The sequence below is a fragment of the Rhincodon typus genome, chromosome 3 (assembly GCF_021869965.1).
Source record: "Rhincodon typus isolate 14 chromosome 3, sRhiTyp1.1, whole genome shotgun sequence".
Lineage (NCBI taxonomy): Eukaryota > Metazoa > Chordata > Chondrichthyes > Orectolobiformes > Rhincodontidae > Rhincodon > Rhincodon typus.
In genome coordinates this window covers 86,031,281-86,050,448 of record NC_063334.1, presented here as the reverse complement: position 1 = coordinate 86,050,448, position 19,168 = coordinate 86,031,281, and the positions used below count along the sequence as shown (strand labels likewise).

The window sequence follows — 19,168 nt, the reverse complement described above, 5'->3', positions numbered from 1 at the left end:
AAAGACTGATGTAAACAGAACAAGGACAAAGCCAATAAATGTACAAAGACAAGGAGTACATGTGTTTCTTTCCATCGATGATCTAGGTTACTGTGTTGCTTTCAGTTTAAAATGATCTGTAGAATATAGGAACTAACTCCAAGTTTGCTGTTATGTCTCAACCACTTGTAGCTCGTGGTGGGGTATTTAAAAGAACAAATTGTTTCTCTTTGTGGTCAAATAACAAGCCGTTGGAGTGTCTGCTTGCCTCCTCTTAGCAGTTACCTACAAAAGTTCCTTCCAATTCCAGAAATCTTTTCAGTACATTTAATCATAAATCCTCTGAGTTGGTAAACATTGCCACACAATCGAGTGTCTGAACCTTGCTGTCTCCAGGCTCTGCGAGGAAAGAGTTGGCCACATATTTGACTTATGACCTTCCTTTTTAGGTAGCTGTGATTGCAATGTTTTTTCTTCTTCCACTGTCTTTTAATGTTGCTTGTCATAACTGACATGTTTTAAATGGCGTGCACGTAATATCACCATTGCCTTTTTCTTTGTGACCTTGAGACAGCTTTTCTCCAACATTCTTTATGTTTGTCTGGAACCTATGACAGATTCCACCCCTCCTTAACCATTTTACTTAAGATCATGTTATTTTAATCTGCCAAGAATTTGGTTTTATAGTCTGATTGTTCCATCTCTAGAAAATGTTCTTCCCACACTTATTCACTGGGCGAAGAAATAGTCTAGCCCATTTTACCCTTCTGCTTTTCCCCTTAGGAAGTGGTATTTTCATTTTACCCCACTTGGCTAGGAAGCAATCTTTTCTGTTCTAGCCTGTCAGTTCTCTCTTTAGGAAGTGTTCTTCCCCATTTTAGCTCACCAGCCTAGAAAACTTCCTCATGTCTCACACTACCAGAAACAGTCTATCTTGTTTTACCCAAATGTCTGTTCATCAATTTGCTTCGTTTTATTCTGAGAACAAATACAATGGTACCTTTTCTTTTACTCAAGGAACCAAATCATAATCATGGAGCCACACCTTCTCTATGCACAGACCCATTCCCTGGCTTCAAATTTGGTCATTGGTAGCTTATTTTAAATACTGCCCACCCTATCTAATAGGTGGTAAAATAGGTGGGGAAAGCGTTGCACTGCTTCCAAATCAGGGCAGGACTTACACACTTAATGGTAAGGTCCTGGGGAGTGTTGCTGAACAAAGAGACCTTGGGGTGTAGGTTCATAGTCCCTTGAAGGTGGAATCACAGGTTGACAGGATAGTGAAGAAGATGTTTGGTACGCTTCCCTTTGTTGGTCAGTGCATTGAGTATAGGAGTTGGGAGGTCATGTTGTGGTTGTACAGGACATTAGTTCGGCCACTTTTGAAATGTGTTAGATTCTGGTCTCCTTGCTATAGGAAGGATGTTGCCAGAGTTGGAGGGTTTGAGCTAAAGGGAAAGGCTGAATAGGCTAGGGCTATTTTCCTTGGAACATCGGAGGCTGAGGAGTGATCTTACAGAAGTTTATAAAATCATGAAGGGCATAGGTAGGGTGAATAGTAAGGTATTTTCCCAGGGTAGGGGAGTCCAAAACTAGAGAGCATAGGTTTAAAGTGAGAGGGGAAAGATTTAAAAGGGACTTAAGGGGCAACTTTTTCTCGCAGATGGTTGTGCTTGTGTGGAATGAGCTGCCAGCGGAAGTGGTGGAGGCTGGTACAATTTCAACATTTAAAAGGCATCTGATTGGATACATCAATAGGAAGGGTTGAGAGGGATATGGGCCAAATGCTGGCAGGTGGGACTAGATTAATTTGGGATATCTGTTTGGCATGGACGAGTTGGCTTGAAGGGTCTGTTTCCGTGCTGTAAAACTTTATGACTCTACGACTCTTCCTTTGAATGTATACATTGCTTGCAATGCCATCTTTGAGTTGGCAGTTGTTTTGCATCATTTCAGAATAATGTTGATTTTCTCTTCTCACATGTGTGTGCTCTTTGTGGCATTTGAACCATTTTGTAATTAAAACCTGTGTATTTTTTTTAAAATAGATTTGATTTAAATCTAAATTTAGGGATCCTAGGGATCTGGGTTTATTAAGTTGAAGTAACATTTGTTGATTGTTATACAACAAATAACTTAAATGACATCAAGTCATCCACGAACTTTGACCTAGAATAACACAAGGCCATTGTCAGTAGCCAGGGAACTGCTTATCAATATAACCGCATTGGTAAAGAACCCTTTGAAATGATTTATAAACGCAAAATTCATAACTGTATATTTTTAAGGTGGTCTGTTTGAATGTATGTAATGTCTTATCTGATAGTTTGTAGTGTAAAACAAATTCTGTCTGATTTGATGAATTTTAGACCCAATTAACCTTCGAGTCCAAGAAGGAAGTGTTGCCAGTTTCACAGTTGTTAGAAATGGATCTGCTGACAAGGTTGTTGCTGTTGTTTATGATGTTGAGAGCGGAGGAGCATCCAGCATCGAAGGAGACTTCCTTTCTCCTGGTGAAAATAATACTCTGGTATTTGAAGTTGGAGAAAGAGCTAAGACTATTTCTGTTGTTATTAATGAAGATGATGTTCCTGAAACAGATGAAGTATTCTACATCGTGCTGCTTCATTCTACAGGTACAATTACTTTTCTGTTTTTTTTTCCTACAAAAAGCAGTTGATTCTTGTTGCAGGCGCTGACTTCCAGACTCATGTTTTTCTTTTTCTTGATAGGAAGTAAAGAACAAGACTTTAAGCTATCTAAATGGGTTTGCATTAGTTCTAGTTCAGTTCTGGTGAAAGGTGATCAGCCTGAAACATATGTTTGTTTCATTCCACAGATATTGCCTGACCTGCTGAGACTTTTCCTGCTTTTTCTGTTCTTGGTTCAGACTTCCAGCCTTCTCAGTATTTTGTTTTTGTTATAATGGGCAGTGTTTTGTTAAAATTACTTCAGTATTTAAATAATACCCTACAGTTTAACTATTTTAGTAAAATAAATATGATGATTAATTCAGTTCAGAAAATCAAGTTCTGAGGCATTTGGAGGAAAAATATCTTATAAGGAAGTATTGGACTAGGCTTATATCCTTTGGAGTTTAGAAGAACAAGAGACTTGATTGAATCAGAATAGATCCTGAGGGGTCTTGATGTGAAAGTTGGATGTGGAGAGGATGTTTCTTCTTATAGGAGAATCAAGAACTAAGAGTCAGTGTTTTAAAATAAGGGAGTCAGCCATTTAAAACAGAGATGAGGTGATTTTTATATCCTCTGAGGGTCTTGAATCTTTGAAACTTTCTTCATGAAAATGTGGTGAAACAGAATCCTTGGATATGGCAATGGATATTTAAACAAGTCAGCAAAAGGTTACAGGGGTAAGTAAGAATGTGGATTTGAGGTTACAATCACACCAGCTATGACCGTTTTGAATGGTAGAGCAGGTTTGAGGAGCCAGAATAGCTCTCCAATCACTGCGCCAGCACCTGCAGCAGCACGGTGGTTCAGTGGTTAGCACTGCTACTACACAGCACCAGGGATCCAGGTTCAATTCCAGCCTTGGGGGACTGACTGTGTGGAGTTTGCACATTCTCCCTGTGTCTACGTGGGTTTCCTCCAATGCTCCAGTTTCCTCCCAGAGTCCAAAGATGTGCAGGTTAGGTGGATTGGCCATGCTAAATTGCCTGTCGTGCTCAGTGATGTGTAAGTTAGGTGGATTAGCCATGGGAAATGCAAGGTTACAAGGATAGGGTGGGTCTGAGTAGGCTGCTCTTTGGGGAGTCAGTGTGAACTTGAGCCAAATGGCCTGTTTCCACACTGTCGGGATTCTATGAAATAGCTGCTCACATATAAGTATATATGTTCATTAGTATGTTTATACCGGTGAGTCTTAGTGCATTCATAACTGCTTCAAGCACATGGAATTTTTGTGACACTTTCTTATAGATCTAGTTATTAAAGCAAGTTTTTGAGCAGTGATGACTGGTTTGGATATTGGACTCATTTCAGCAGAATTAACATTAAGGTATGGGAGAATTATCTTTATGGAAGGCATAAAAAGGGTTCTCTTCATTTAACCAATCTTTTGATTTTAAACAAAAAATTTCCGCTGTTTGCTGTTTATAGCACAATTATAAATATGTTCTTCATAAGCGCAACAATAATGTTTAGGTTCCAGTAACCCTTCTACAGGAGTTCTGAAGATGGGTCACTGGACCTGAAATATTAACTCTGCTTTCTCTCTGGCAGACACTGCCAGACCTACTGAGTTTCTCCAGCAATTTCTGTTTCTGTTTCAGATTTCCAGCGTCCGCAGTTCTTTGTTATTTGCATAATGTTTAGCTTAATTTATAGAGAAATGATTTGAATGTCTTTTTTAAGAAAATGCTCATAACTTTGCTGCATTTAATGAGCAAGATAATCCTTACATTGGGATCTACTTATTTCTACTTTGTATCCCATGGTGTTACTTTCCTAAAACTCCAAAATCATTCATTAAAGTAGTAATCCAATCAATTAATCCCTATTCTTGCATATTGAGCACTGAGTTTATTTGCTTGTTGTAGGAGATACAGTTGTCTATGAGACCTCAAGGGCTACAGTTATTATTGAAGCAAATGATGATCCTAATGGAATTTTTTCACTTGAACCTTTTGAAAAGAATGTATTTGAAGGAATGGCCAACAATTTTACGTAAGTAAAAATAATTTATTACTAATAGTAACAGTGTCAAATTTGAAACTAGAATGAAAACCAACTATATTAGCTTGTGTGTCCCAGCAATGAAAATAAACTGTTATGGAGTAATGTTTGTCATTTTTTATGCTAGAAGACATATTATTAGATACTTTGAATTGTGACTTTTTGCAATTGCTTTGACAATATAGATTCTGTAGCTGCAATTCAGGCGAGGCCATTGCAACATCTCTCATTCTGGGATGGGTGCCATACAAGGAGGTATTTAACCTCCCAATAGATCATGAATTGATCCAAGAACTTGGCACTGCAGTACCCCTGGTGAATGGTGAAGCAGTGGAGGGGATGGGTGTGGCATGGTACTGCTGAATGAAGGGATCAGAATACTCATGAAGCAGCTTTGAGGTAACGGTGTGGGAGAATAAGATTTGTGAGGTTAGAAATGACCCAGGCGTACTTTTTCAAGAGGGAGGTGCCTGTAGCAGTGAGCGCTACCTCCCTGAGCATCAGAGGAGGAGATTTACCAACATCACCAGAGCAAAATAAGTTGTCTATTTCTTTTGTCTCTTCCTTGTAGTGCATTAAAACTGTGGCATTCTTGATTTGTTCATTTTGTAATAATCAAATGTTTAGCAGTGAAAGTGGATGAAGCATTGCAGTGTGTAAGCTTCGCAAGCCCGGTAATAGTATGTTAGTGTCTGCAGGTAGGGGACATGTATGAGTGCCTGAACATTTAAATGTCTGTGGTAGTCTAGGGAGTAGCTCTCACTACTGCAGCCTAGTTTGAAGCTTGATTTGGGAATAACGATATATAGGGATTGTTTGTTGTGATGGTGCTTGCTTCCAGTCTCTGCTGAAGCAAAGTTTGAAAAATCCACTGCTGCCAAAGTGTCAGTTGGTTCAACTTTTAGACAATGCAGCAATTCCCTTTTGTTGATCAAGTGCCAACTTAAGGTTAATATTCTGAGAGGCAGTCAGCTCAGAGGCGATTAAGGAATGGTACAATATAACTAAGGCCATGAGTTCGATCTCTGTTCTGACCAGTGTGCTTGTTCTAAAAGATGTTGTATTGAATGGGATGTGTGAGGTTACAGCCCCTGTTTCAGTATCTTAAGGGGGTGTGGAGAGCTGTTGCTTAAGCTTTATTTGCATGTCAGCCCCACACTGCCTCAGGAGACCAAAGATCAGTAAGGAAGTTGGTGGTGGGCTGCAGGGGCTGGTGGTGTGCATGCTCGTGTAGCTAGCTTCTGGGCCTGACTAAGTTGACCATTATCAGGCCCATGCAATAGGTAGCTGTGGTGGTGGATGTCGTGTGACTATCTGTCTGCCCTTCTATTGCAGTCATGTTTGTGCATGGCTGTTCTGTGCCCATTGTGACTGCTGGAATTCCTAAGACCTTCCAAAACCTCTGGGCCCTGCATGCTCCTGGTCATTCTCCTGCTTCTGAGTGATGGCATTTTGGGTTCAAGTCCAATTTCAGGACTTGAGCACAAAACCCAAAGCAGATGTTCCAGTGCAGTACTAACAGTATTCTGCACTGTTGCAGTTGAAGTCTTTCAGAAGGGATGTTAAACCAAGTCCCCACCTACTTCCCTTGAGTGAATGTAGAAGACCAACAACACTACATGCCTTATAAAGTGTGGTTCTTTTGTCAATTTATTTATTTGTTTAGTTGATCTTAAATGTGTTGCTTCAGTTGACTGAACACTTGCCTCTGAATTAGAAGGTTCTGGGTTGAAGACCCCCTCCAGGACTTCAGCACAAATTAAGGTTGACATGTTAGTGGAGTTCTTTTCTAGTGGAGTTCATAGAAAATGCTGTCTTTCAGATGATATGTTAAACTGAGGCTTGTCTGCTCTCAAGAGAAATACCACTTAAGTGCCCCTTTAAGGGGTGGTTCATTAGTTTATTTTTATTTCCTATACAAAGTATGAAGAGGCACTTATTGACAGTTTATAGTGGTGGGTTGTAGGATTAGCTGATAGACATTGTTAATGTCTCATTTTAGGTAAATCTAAAATTGACTAAGGAATGACTTCTAGTCTCTTCCTTCACCAACTGGCTAAAAGAGTTTTTGTGATTCTCTGGCTTTCAACATTTTTGATTCAGATCTTTGTCATGCTGCTGTCAACAGAAGAATGCTAGGTTAATGTCACACGCTGTGGAGGCAGATAGGATCAGCACAAGTTAGGTGACAGGTTTGTGTGAAGTTCAGTGTTAAATTTGAATTTGAAACCGCTAAATGTTATCTGAGCAGCAGGTGCTGCCATCATGAATATCTGCAAACATTTTCCCTGATAAGGAGAGATCAGTGAGTCATTCTACAGTTTTCAGCCGCTCTTTGTGGGACTTCAGTGGCCCATTTCGAGAGAACAAAAGAAAGGAACTTTGGGATAATTTTTTTAGGATTTAGACAAGACAAATGATAATGCCAAGTATGCTGTCCTCTGTTAGTAGTTACTCAGATCTGGAACCTAGCATAAATAGCATGGTTTTGAATTGACCTTCAGAATACAGTCTTCTCTCCTAACAACAAGTTATGATCTTTTTATCTGCCTCTATTCAGATGTTGCTCCTGTAAATAGCAATCAGTGATGCCAGGCTCTAATGAGTCCATCAAAATTCTAATTGCTCCAATCAAAACTAACTGAAAATCATAATTTCAAGCCTTTCTTTTTTATGATTGTTTTATTTAACACATTTGTTATCGATGAAGTAACTTTTGGCAACTCAAAGCTATAAACGGTGAAATACTTCTGAGTAAAACGTTTTCCTTTTGTTTCGTTCTCTTGCTTATAAACAGGATTATAAGACAACGAGGAAAATTTGGCAATGTCTCTGTTTCATGGCAGCTGTTTATTAATGATTCTTTTTTGGAACCTGGGGAAGAGTTTATAGAAACGACTGGGATTGTCCTGTTCACAACTGGGGAACATGCCCGTCCTATAACGCTCTATGCAGTTGCTGATGGAACTCCAGAATTCAATGAAATTTATGTTCTGAGGTTGCTCAATGTTTCAGGTATTTGCTTTATTTGGAGAAATGAATTGTACTGAGTATAGCAGCTAGTTTACCACAGTCAGGTGGCCTCTAAGTCTGTCATAAATGCTTTCAATTGAGTTCAATGGCTGCCACAAACTAATATTTCAGGAAGACCTGTTGAAATATTGTTCTATTTTATACATTGTCAAGAAACTGCAGTGCTCTTTTGCTACAGTTTTATTAACATAAAGATCTGAAATTTATGGCTGCCTCTTAATGAAATCATGTAAAATACCTCCTTTTTGCAACACATCAAATTTCATACTTTTCGTTGCTTCCAGAGTTTTTTCATAGACCTGGAAAAAGAGAAGTTTCTAAAAAAAAATGTGCCATGTTGTAGTAAAATATTGAATACATTTGTAACAAAACCTTCTGTTTATTATTTTAAAATAGAATAAAATATATACGATAATTTAAAATAATGAGTTTATTTCTCGACTTAAGTAATTGAGAAAGAAAATGCAAATGTATCAAGTGGTTAATAATATTACAAACAGGCTTGCAACATGTGAAACTTCGCCTTTCAAGATGGTGTTGGCTATGAATGATTGTTGTTGAGCAAGATTAAGATTCATAGTCAAAGCAATCACTTGCCTTAGCAATTAAAAGATAAGATGTATGTCTTTGCTAGAGTTATAATAGTTTTAGTTTCAAAAGATAACATAATCTAAAATTGAATTTGATACTTGTCCAGAAGAATAATTTTGGAAAAATGCAGCAATTTTTTGTTAACTCCATAGGAGGATCCCCTGGTCCTGGTGCTAAGTTATCAAATGGCAGCTTAAGCACAAATGTTGTGATTCCATTTAATGATGATCCTTTTGGAGTTTTTGTTCTGGACCCAGAAAGCCAAGACAGGGAAGTTGCAGAGGACGTCATTTCAGTTGATGATATGTCATACATTACAAACTTTACCATTCTGCGACATAAAGGCACATTTGGGGATGTTCGAATTGGATGGGAGATACTGTCCAATGCATTCAGGCATGGATTGCCTGATTTGACAGACTTTATACTGGTTGGAACATTTCCCAAATCTGTTGAATTACGGCCTCATTCAAGGAGACATCACACCGGTACAGATGCTCTGTACTTTAGTGGAGCAGAAGGTGTTTATGGAACCATTAACCCAGAATATCATCCAAAGAGAAATAATACACTTGCAAATCTTACATTTTCTGCATGGGTGATGCCTGATCCCAACACTGATGGATTTATCGTCTCAAAAACAAGCATCAATGGAAGTATTTACTATGCTGTGAAAGTGATGACAAATGAATCTTCTGTGTCACTCATGTTCCTGTATTCTCCTTTGGGGTCAAATACCACTCATATCGCCACAGCAACAGCATTGAAACAGGTTGAAGAAAGGACTTGGATACACATTATAATCGTGGTATATGATGGGATAATTGAATTTTATTTGGATGGGACTCAACTTCCTGTTGGCATCAAGCATCTCAAAGGGGAAACAATTGCAGATGGTAAGTGCTCAAGACTGAGGATTGTACACAATTTAGTGGTGCCTTTGCATTGCCAGTTTTTACCCAAGCAACTTTGTTATCAGTGACAAATCATCTGTTTATAAGAGGCAGTGCTGTTATTTCCAGGAGTTCTGCATCACAACGAACAGTTTAGGACAGATTCTTCCATGACAGTGATACTTCTAGTGACAACTTGAAGATGACTGTCCTTAATGGCTAAAGTGATCATGTCCATCTTGTGTGAACTGTCCAAGTGTCTATAGAACATTACATTTGGAAATGTACTGTCAATCAGTTAGGAAGTTAAAACAATAATATTTCGTCAGGCAAATGAGATCAAACAAATGCTCATCAACTCATTGATTTTCTCCATCTTTTGAGATGTTGTTTTCAATACACATAGTCAGTTATTTATCATAAATACAATTACTGTGTTTATTAAAGTAATTTTCATGCCATTTTAGGTAAAGAGTATATCAGAGGATGAGCACAAACAGCTCTGACAAAGGGGTTTACTATTGGCCATAACTTTCATTTCAGCATGCCTTTTTTTGAAAAAAAAACTTCTTGGTGTTTATATAAAATGAATAATTTCTGTAGTTTAGGGAGCTTTCTTTCTGGCAGGTTCCAAGTTCAAATTATTCAAAACTATTCAAAACACAGTGTCACATGCTAGTGAGAGTCGGAATAAGGAGGTAAGGGAGATCAACCCTTGGCTGAAGACGTGGTGCAGTGGGCAAGGATTCAGATTTTTGGATCATTGGTTTCTCCTCTGGGGCGGAAAAGACCTGTGCAAAGGGGGAAGGGTTTTCGCTGAGCTGGAAGGGGACCAGTATTGGGAGATGAAATAACTGCACAAGAGACTGGTGTCCCGTCACTAAGTTGCCCTTTAATTACTTGTGCATATTGGTCAGCCAAGGCTTTCCTGATTTGGGTTGGTAACTTGGGCCAATCAAGAATCTCGTAGATAATGAGGTCAACCTTGTTGTAGTCACTACATCCCTCCCTGCCTAAGCAATTTAATTGTTTTAACCCGCATGTTGGGGGAACTTTCTAAAGTATGCACCCTTCTGGAAACCATTCGCTGAGTTTTCCTACTCAAGTCAGGCCTTGTAGGACTGCTTTGCTGTCTCAACTTCACATACCAGCAGCAACTACAATGGATTGCTGGCCCAGATCCTGAGGAACTGTTTTGTAACATGGGCAAGGCCTGGCTTTGTTGTGGATTTTTGCCGTGGGCTATCCTAGGGTCCCTCTGCTCAGGATATGCCCTGCGTGAGGTTCTGCGAGAGCCTACACTCAAGTGGGATTCCCCAAGCTCTGTTGGACAAGTGAGGGTGCCCACTGCCATTGGGATGCCCTGTATTTCTGCAGCTCCCACGTTCCACTTTCTGCATTTTCTAATGACAGTGCTAGTTGTAGTGCCTGTTTGAAGTCCAGTTGGGCTTCCGCCACTTGGTGCTTTTGTATGGTTATGTAATTTAATGTCACACACCAAACGGTCTCTCAGTATCTCATTCAGGGTTAATCCAAAATCACAAGCCTCTGCCAGTCGTTGTAACCTTGTCAAAAATCCAGATACGGATTCCCGATTCTCTAACAGTCAAATAAAATCAATGGCATCTCAATATTGGAGGAGGTTTGGGGTCATAATATTCTTTAACTAGCTCTGTCAACTCTTGAAAGGTTTTTTGTGTTTGGTGCCTCTGGGAAAGTTAAGCCCCTTATCACTGAAAATGCTGCAGTCCACACGTCATCAGACAGATTACTTTTCATCTCTCCCAGTGTCATTTGCCCAGAGAAGATATCACAATCTTTCAACATACTGGGCCCAGTCTTCAACAGAAGGGTCATATGAGTCAAGCTTCCCAAACAGAGGCATGATGCCAGAAATGCTTGCCTGAACTACAAGATGACAGTTGCAAGCGAATTTCTTCGGGCACGCCTTGTTTTCTCCCATCACCACTAAAATAACTGCATAGAGCCCGGTGTCCCTCCCTAGCTTGGAATCACTCCCCAGAATTGAGGAGATTTTAATCTCCTAGTTTTATTGGTCAGCCAGGGCTTTCTTGATTGTCCCGGGTTAACAACCCCAATCAAGAACCTCGTAGTTAACGAGGTCACCCGGGTTCCAATCACTACAGGAGATTTGCTTGTGCTATTTGGGAGCCTTTAAACGAGTAAGGCAGGAGAGTGAGAGGATCCTAAGTGGTAGTGAACATAGGAAGATAGATAAGGATGGGTTTGAATTTTAAAAAAAGCACATTAATTCGAAAAGGCAGGCAAGAGCAAGTCAGAGAATGAAATAACTCTGATGTATTAAACTGCATTTATTTCAATGCAAGAGATCTTACAGGTAAGACCGATAAACTCTGGACATGTACGGGAACATGAGACTGGGATGTCATAGCTATTACAGAAACATGACTGAGGGAAAGACAGACTGGCAGCCCAGTGTTCCAGGGTTTCGATGCTATAGAAAGGTAGGAAGGGAGACAAGAGAGGAGGGGGGTGGAAAACATTACTGCGGTACTGAGAGAGAATATTTCTGGGGGATCGTCCAGTGAAGCTACATGGTCAGAAATAAGAAGGGGTTGATCACCTTGATGGGATTGTACTACTGCAATAGTAAGAGGGAAATTGAGGAGCAACTATGTGGAGGGATCTGATTTTTATAAGAATAATAAGGTTGTAACATTTATTTTTCCTTTAATCATTCACGGGATGAGGGTGTCGCTGGCCAGGCAGCATTTATTGCACATCCCTAATTGTCCAGAGGGCAGTTCAGAGTCAACCACATTGCTGTAGGTCTGGAGTCACATGTAGGCCAGACCAGTTAAGGATGACAGTTTCCTTCCCTAAAGGACATTAGTGAACCAGATGGGTTTTTCTGACCATCAACAATGGATCAACATGGTCATCATTAGACTCTTAATTCCAGATATTTTATTGAATTCAAATTCCACCATCTGCTGTGGTGGGATTCAAACCTGGGTCCCCAGAATGTTATCTGGGCCTCTGGATTAACAGTTCAGCAATAATACCACTAGGCCATTGCCTCCCCTAAACAGTAGGGGATTTTAACTTTCTAAACATTGACTGGGACTGCTGTAGTATTAAGGGCCTGGATGGTGAGGAATTTGTTAAATGTGTTCAAAAAAAATTTCTTGAAAAATATATAGATGTACCTACTAGAGAAGGAGCAAAATTTGACCTTCTCCTGGGAAATAAGGCAGGGCAAGTGACTGAAGTGTTTGTGGGGGAGCACTTTGGTACCAGTGATTATAATTCTATTGGTTTTAAAATAGTTACAGAAAAGGATCGGCCTTTATTTAAATGGTAAGAAGTTACAGTATGCTGGGTGTCCTTGTGCATGAATCACAAAATATTGGTTTGCAGGTACAGTAGGTAATGAAGAAGGCAAATGGAATATTGTCCTTCATTGCTAGAAGGGTGGAGTTCAAACACAGGGAAGTTATGCAGCATCTGTTTAGGGTGCTGATGAGGCCACACCTGTGGTACTGTGTACTGTTTTGGTCTCCTTACTCAAGAAAGGACGTACTGGCACTGGAGGGGATGCAGAGGAGGTTCACTAGGTTGATTATGGAGTTGAGAGGGTTCACTTATGAGCAGAGATTGAGTAAACTGGGACTATACTCTTTGGAATTTAGAAGAATGAGGGGGGATCTTTAAAAAACGTATAAAATTATGAAGGGAATAGATAAGACAGAAACCAAACCTGCCTTTCATGAACTCATGCTACGTCTGCCCAATGGAACAGTTTCTATTCAGACGTTTCGCTGTTTCTTCCTAAATGATAGATTCAAGCATTTTACCCAGTACAGAAGTTAAGCTAACAGGCCTATAGTTACCTGTCTTTTGTCTATCTCCTTTTTTACGACTGTACGACTCTGACTCTATTTGCATAGTTACAAATATGAGGCTGAATTTTCTGCTCCTTTTTTCAGAATTGAAAGAGCTCTGCATTTTTGATAGGAGCTTCTGATCAGGGTTTCTTCAGCAAGGTGGAGGGTACTTCCATTCTTATAGGTCCCTTGTAGTGCAGAACAGTTGGGGATGGCAATCCTACTCCATTTTTCACGGCAGTCAGTTACCATATTTTGTAACTTCAGGGTCTAGCATCATAGACTGCTCGTTTGAGAGCTTAAACACATAAAGAAAATGCAAGTTTCAAGTATTAGTTGGGTGGGGTGCTGGGTGGGTGTTGGTAGGATGCCAGGTGGTTAGATTGCATGGCAGCAAATGTGTCATACAAGCAATTGAGTGGTTAAGGTGGGGTGGCGTCAGCAAAAGATGTTGAGTTTGGTGCAGAGCATTGGAGTATGATGCCATATCCTGCAGAGAGTTGTCGGGTGTGTGGTGTCAGGGTGGGAGTCTGGTTGCAGAGATGGTGGGGGTGGGCCTGGAGAGTTAGTGGGGGTGGGGTGGGGGATACCAGGTACTCCTCTTCTCCCTCTGTCAACAACTTAAAAAGCACATTTGCTGTATTTTGCTTTAATTTAGCCAGGGCACGTCTAGAGCTTGGCTTCTTCTTTGTTTAAAGTGTAATCTTTGCATGTACATTGCCTTGCAGCCACTGCATGTCAAGTCTGCCCTATACTAACACTGATAGGGAGTCCAATTCCTCAATGGCTAGCTGGTGAGTGACCACAGCTGGTGATCCATACTGGGCAATGCTTTTCATCCAGGTTGTCATGATACATGCAGTCTGCAGCAGCCTGCTGTGCCAGCTACATTTGGACCAATTTGGCAAGTAAACGAGAGCCTACCAGGTGATGTGGATAATCCATTACCCACAAGGCTAATGACTCTTTGACCAGCAGAAAGTAATCTTTGCACCACATAACTGGCAGGCTGCAACATCTCCAACAAGAGGGAATGTAATCATTTTCCTTTAACAATTAATTGGAGTTCCACAGTTGAATCTCTCACCATCAACATCCTGCAGTTGCCATTGACTAGTGACTCCATGTGACGAGCTACACAAATAGTGAGGCTACTAAAGAAGGGGAGGGGCTGGGTCTCCAGCAGCGAGTAACTTACCTGTCTCTAAGCCTGTCCACCATTCACAAGGCACAAGTAAGAGATGTACTGAGTGCAAACCCAGTAACGCCTAGGAAGCTTAACACCATCCAAGATAAAATTTGATTTGATCATGATCCCTTCTACCACTTTAAAGATTAGCTTTGTCTGCTACCAGAGCACAGCAATTTGTTCTGTCTACAATATACCCTGCAGGAATTTGCCAAGGATTCTTTGGCATCGCCTTCCAAACTTAAAGGCACTACTTCTTAGAAGGACAACAGCATCAGACACATGGGGAAGGTCTCTATATGCAACTTGCCCTCCAAGTCTCACACCATCCTGACTTGAAAATATATTGCTGGTCCTTCACTTTCACAATTAAAGTTCCAGGACTCCCTCCCTAACTTTACTGAGTGTGCCTACCCCATATTCAGTGCAGTGATTTGAGAATGGTGGCTCAACATCACCTTCTTGAGAGTAATTTCAGATGGAAAATAAATGCTTAGCTTGTCAGCAATGCTTAGATGCCAAGAGTGAAAATCTTTTCATTTAGAAAGAAAGCTTTGCTACTACAAAAAACATGGTAGAATGCTGAATGAGCCCTTTCACTGCATTGCATGAGTTAGCATCAAGAATTGTGATAGCCTGTCGTGTACTGCTTTTCACTCCCAAGAGAGGACATCCCTTAATGCCAGATTTACAGCAAGCTGCTGATGTGTAGAACCAAAAGGACAAGAGAGACAATCAAGGCAGTTTGATCAAAGATCACAGACCTGAAACTTTAATTGTTTTTCTCTGCACAGATACTGTCAGGCCTCCACTTGATTCTAGGGTCAACAAGGTGCAGAGCTGGATGAACACAGCAGGCCAAGCAGCATCATAGGAGCAGGAGGGCTAGGGTTTGTTTTTATTTCTGTTTCCATCCTTCCTGCCAGGGGCTGCTCATGAAAATCTGATTTAATTCGATAGCAGTTACTGCAGTTCCGATTCCCAATTGCCAATAGCTCCTTCCCTTCCTCTGTCACTGAACAGCATAGTGTCAGTTTGTCAAAATACAACAATAAAAGCAACCACAAAATAAACATTCCAAACAAAGGTTCAAAGTGAAGTCATTCATGCAGCATGTGAAAGTCACCTTGTCATCATTGTACATTACCTCCGCTTCTGTCTTCCATCCGCGTCATTTTCTCAAATGCAATTACAGATGGACAGTAAGTGCTGGACTAGTCAGCGATGTCTACATCCCAAGAATTGTATTTTTGAAAATGCAAGCCATGTTACCACACAAAATGTGACAGACAGCTGAAACAACCCTTTCACTGCCTGGACTGCTGTGGGGGAGTGGCACTGCACTCATCACAGGGTAGGTATACTCAGAGTGGGAATAAATGGGGTGGCAGGCAGTGACTGGTGGAATACTGCAAGGTCAGTGCTTGGGGTCCCAGCTAAAAATATATATGTGAAAACCCGCATGAGGGATCTAAATGCATCATTCCCAAGTTTGCTGACAACATAAAACTAGGTGGTGTTGTGAGGAAGAAGTAAACAGACTTCAAGGTGATCTAGACAAGTTGAGTGAGTCGCAGATGCAGTACAGTATGGCTATATATGAAGTTATACAATTCGACAAGAAAAACAGAAAGAGAAAGTATTATTTAAATGGTGATATATTGGGAATTGTGAATGCACAAAGAGATCTTGGTGTCCTTTTTCACCAGTCAAAAATAGTAGATAGGTAGGTGCAGCAAGCAACCATGGAGGTAAATGGCATTTAGGCCTTCATTACAAGTGCATTTGAGTTCATAAGTGGGGATCTATCACTGTAGTTATACAGTGACTTGGTGAGAACTGATCTAGACTGCTACATGCAGTTTTGGTCTCCCTACCTAAGAAAGGATATACTTGCCAGAGAAGGAATACAGTAGAGATTCACTAGGTTGGTACTAGGAAAAACAAGACTGTTTGTTCGAGGAGAAACTGGTTTGACTGGGCCTGTATTCACTCCAGTTTACAAGAATGAGAGGATCGATTTGAAATATATAAAATTACAATCAGTATTGACAGACTAAATACAGGGTGAATGTTTTCCTTGTTGGGGAGTCTAGAACCTGAGAAAGAATATTAGGATACAGGATAGACTATTAAGGACAGAGATGAGGAAAATTAATTCACTCGAAGGGTAATGAATCTCCTGTGAATTCTCTACCATAGAAGACTTTGGAGGCTAAGTAATTGAGTATATTCAAGAAAGAGATACATTTTGAGATCTGAAAGTCTTCAAGGGTTATGGGGAGAAAATAGGAATGTGACATTGAGATAGAAACCTTATCATCTTGAATGTTGGAGTTGGCTTGAAAGGCTGAATGGCCTGCCCCTTCTGTTTAGTATGTTGTATACTCTATGTTCAGTACTATCCCAGTGACTACATCATGGCTGGTAGAAGGCTGCGGAAAGTCACCCAAGGAGACTGTAGGTGGCATTGGACGATGATGTTGAGCAGCTATGGAACAGGAGCTACAGACTACACTACTTCATTTTGGGAGCTTCTAACTGGGTGGTTAGCTGACTCACAGCAGCAAAGGGGTGGGTACTGGCAGAGTGTCAGTGATGCCTCGAACATTGGGAAAGGACAGTGGGGTAGTGCTCCATTGAGCGAATGCCACTCCTCCACAGTGGAGCCTCAACAATACAAGCAAACTATTGGAGGACAGACCGCTGGAGTGCCCTGCAAGCCCCTTTGTGCAATGTAATCTAAAGCTCTGATGGGAGCAGTTTGTATTTCCATGCCAGCAAACTGATCTTCTGAGTCTGTATGAGCTTCTGTTGCAGCACTGGCTGCCTGATGTTAATGCATGCATAGAGGTTGCAACATGGTCCATCAGATGTGACATCATGTTTGGGTCTACAAGTGTACCAACAAAATAAGCTCCCATTTTGGGACATGAGTGCGTGTTATACAAGCTCTGTGCAAAGCTGTTTTGCTGGTGGGTCTCTCCATAATCTTTGATATTGAGTGCAGATTTCCTTCATCCAGCTCTACACCTTGTTACCAATGGTGTGTTTCATTGTGCAAACTCATCACCATTCAGTTTGCGGATTCAGTGATTTAATGGTAATATATATTTCTTTTTAAATCCTAATGTGCTGCGCTAGAAATCTGACTTGGGCAGTAGCACAATGTTGGAAATGTATTGGCTTTCTCTTCTGTACTCCATCTTATGTTCACTTGCATTGCAGTCAGTATCATTGAAAAGATAATCTACATTTTGCAAATCCGGATTTAAAATCGTTATAACTTGCTCAAAGAAAATATGCGGAAGCATTTCTAATTTCATTGGTGGGCAGTAGTCAGTTTCTTACCAAAATCATTTTATTTACTCTAAAGCAGAAGTTTAAAATAAGACGGCTAGTGCTTGTACATCAAAGAGGATGAGTGGAATTAGAAGTGCCTTCACAAAGCAATGTAATAGTTTTGGCCTAAGTGTGATAAATCAGTGGAGCTCAGTTTGGGCAAATTGAATTTTGAAATAATACAAACCCACTTGTGTGTAACCCACTTAATGTTTAAAACTGCCTGATCTTCTTTACTGTTTAGCCGATTCCAGCTAGGTGATGTTGATATTTTCAGTTGTACCTTCTAATTTTTTTCTCTGTTAATGCTAGTACTTTTGTAATCTGATTTGACATGCAACAGGTTCTTCTTCTTTGATAAGTCAGTAAACATAGGACAAGATTATAACTGTTCACTTGAACAACTCTCCATTCTGTAAAATGTCATTAATCCTATTTATGTGGTAATCTTTGTCGTTGTTATCCATATCTCATATATTAAGTTTCATATGTTTGCAGATTTGGACAAACCTATAATAACCATCTTTTTGTTGAAAATGATAATAATATTTAAAAATAGTTCTATGTTCTACAATTATTTACAACAACATTCTACATCTCTAGGCCCTGGTGTTTTAACTGTTGGGGCAGATGCTGATGGAATGAACAGGTTTGCAGGACTGATGCAAGATGTGAGATTATATGGCTGTAAACTGAACCGAGCAGAAATCCATGAAATTCATGCTACTCCGGCAAAGGCTGATCTGCATCCAATATCAGGATATCTGGATTATAGACATGGTGAAAAAATGAAGTCATTTATTGTTGCTGCAAGGGATGACAGCGAAGAGGAAGGGGAAGAATCTTTCATATTAAAAGTGACTGCTGTGCATGGTGGAGCCAGAATATCACAAGAAAATACCACAGCCAGGCTACGCATACAAAAAAGTGATAATGCTAATGGATTGTTTGGTTTTACTGGGACCTGCATTCCACAGGTGAAATTTATATTTCGTATTGCTGATGACTTCAGGCAATTCCAAGCTGCAAGATTTTAGCTAGAGCCATGAAAATTGAGATCTTTATATACCTTAGAATGCAAAAGCTTGTAGATTAGGAACAGGCCCTCCTGGTTATTGTGCATTAAGTCTTCTCTGCTAACATAATCCAAATCTATTTGCACTCGACTACCATAGTCACCATAGTCAGAAGTCATGTGACACAAGGATACAGCCCAACAGGTCTTTTTGAAATCACAAGCTTTCGGAGCGTAGCCCCATCGTCAGGTGAAGTGAACTGGAGTTAGGATTCATCTTGCAAAATAGCCACTGTATTCACTTTTTATACGCAATCAATTACTTAATCAAAACTTGTGTTAAAGTTTGTCAAACATGCATGCTCTTCTTTAGTAAATAATTTACCTTATTCAACTCAACATCCTTAATCTTTTGATCGGGATTATAAGGTATCATTGTCTTTGGTTACCTTGAGAATTTAGCCTGGATGCCATTTTTTGGGCTGTTAGAACTTGTATTTTCTGTAACAACAGGAAGTGCTACACCTGCCCCCATACCTCCTCCCTCACCCCCATCC

At 40.3% G+C, this 19,168-nt stretch overlaps 1 protein-coding gene across 1 annotated transcript in view; it reads left to right on the top strand.

Annotated features, from left to right (window-relative positions):
- adgrv1 (adhesion G protein-coupled receptor V1) overlaps positions 1-19,168 on the top strand; it is a 407,915-nt gene that overhangs the window by 77,961 nt on the left and 310,786 nt on the right. Inside the window, exons 17-21 of the mRNA XM_048593741.1 lie at positions 2,352-2,618; positions 4,544-4,670; positions 7,477-7,694; positions 8,456-9,199; positions 18,200-18,573. Of these exons, the coding sequence (XP_048449698.1) occupies positions 2,352-2,618; positions 4,544-4,670; positions 7,477-7,694; positions 8,456-9,199; positions 18,200-18,573 (1,730 nt within the window). The remainder of the gene's footprint in view (positions 1-2,351; positions 2,619-4,543; positions 4,671-7,476; positions 7,695-8,455; positions 9,200-18,199; positions 18,574-19,168) is intronic.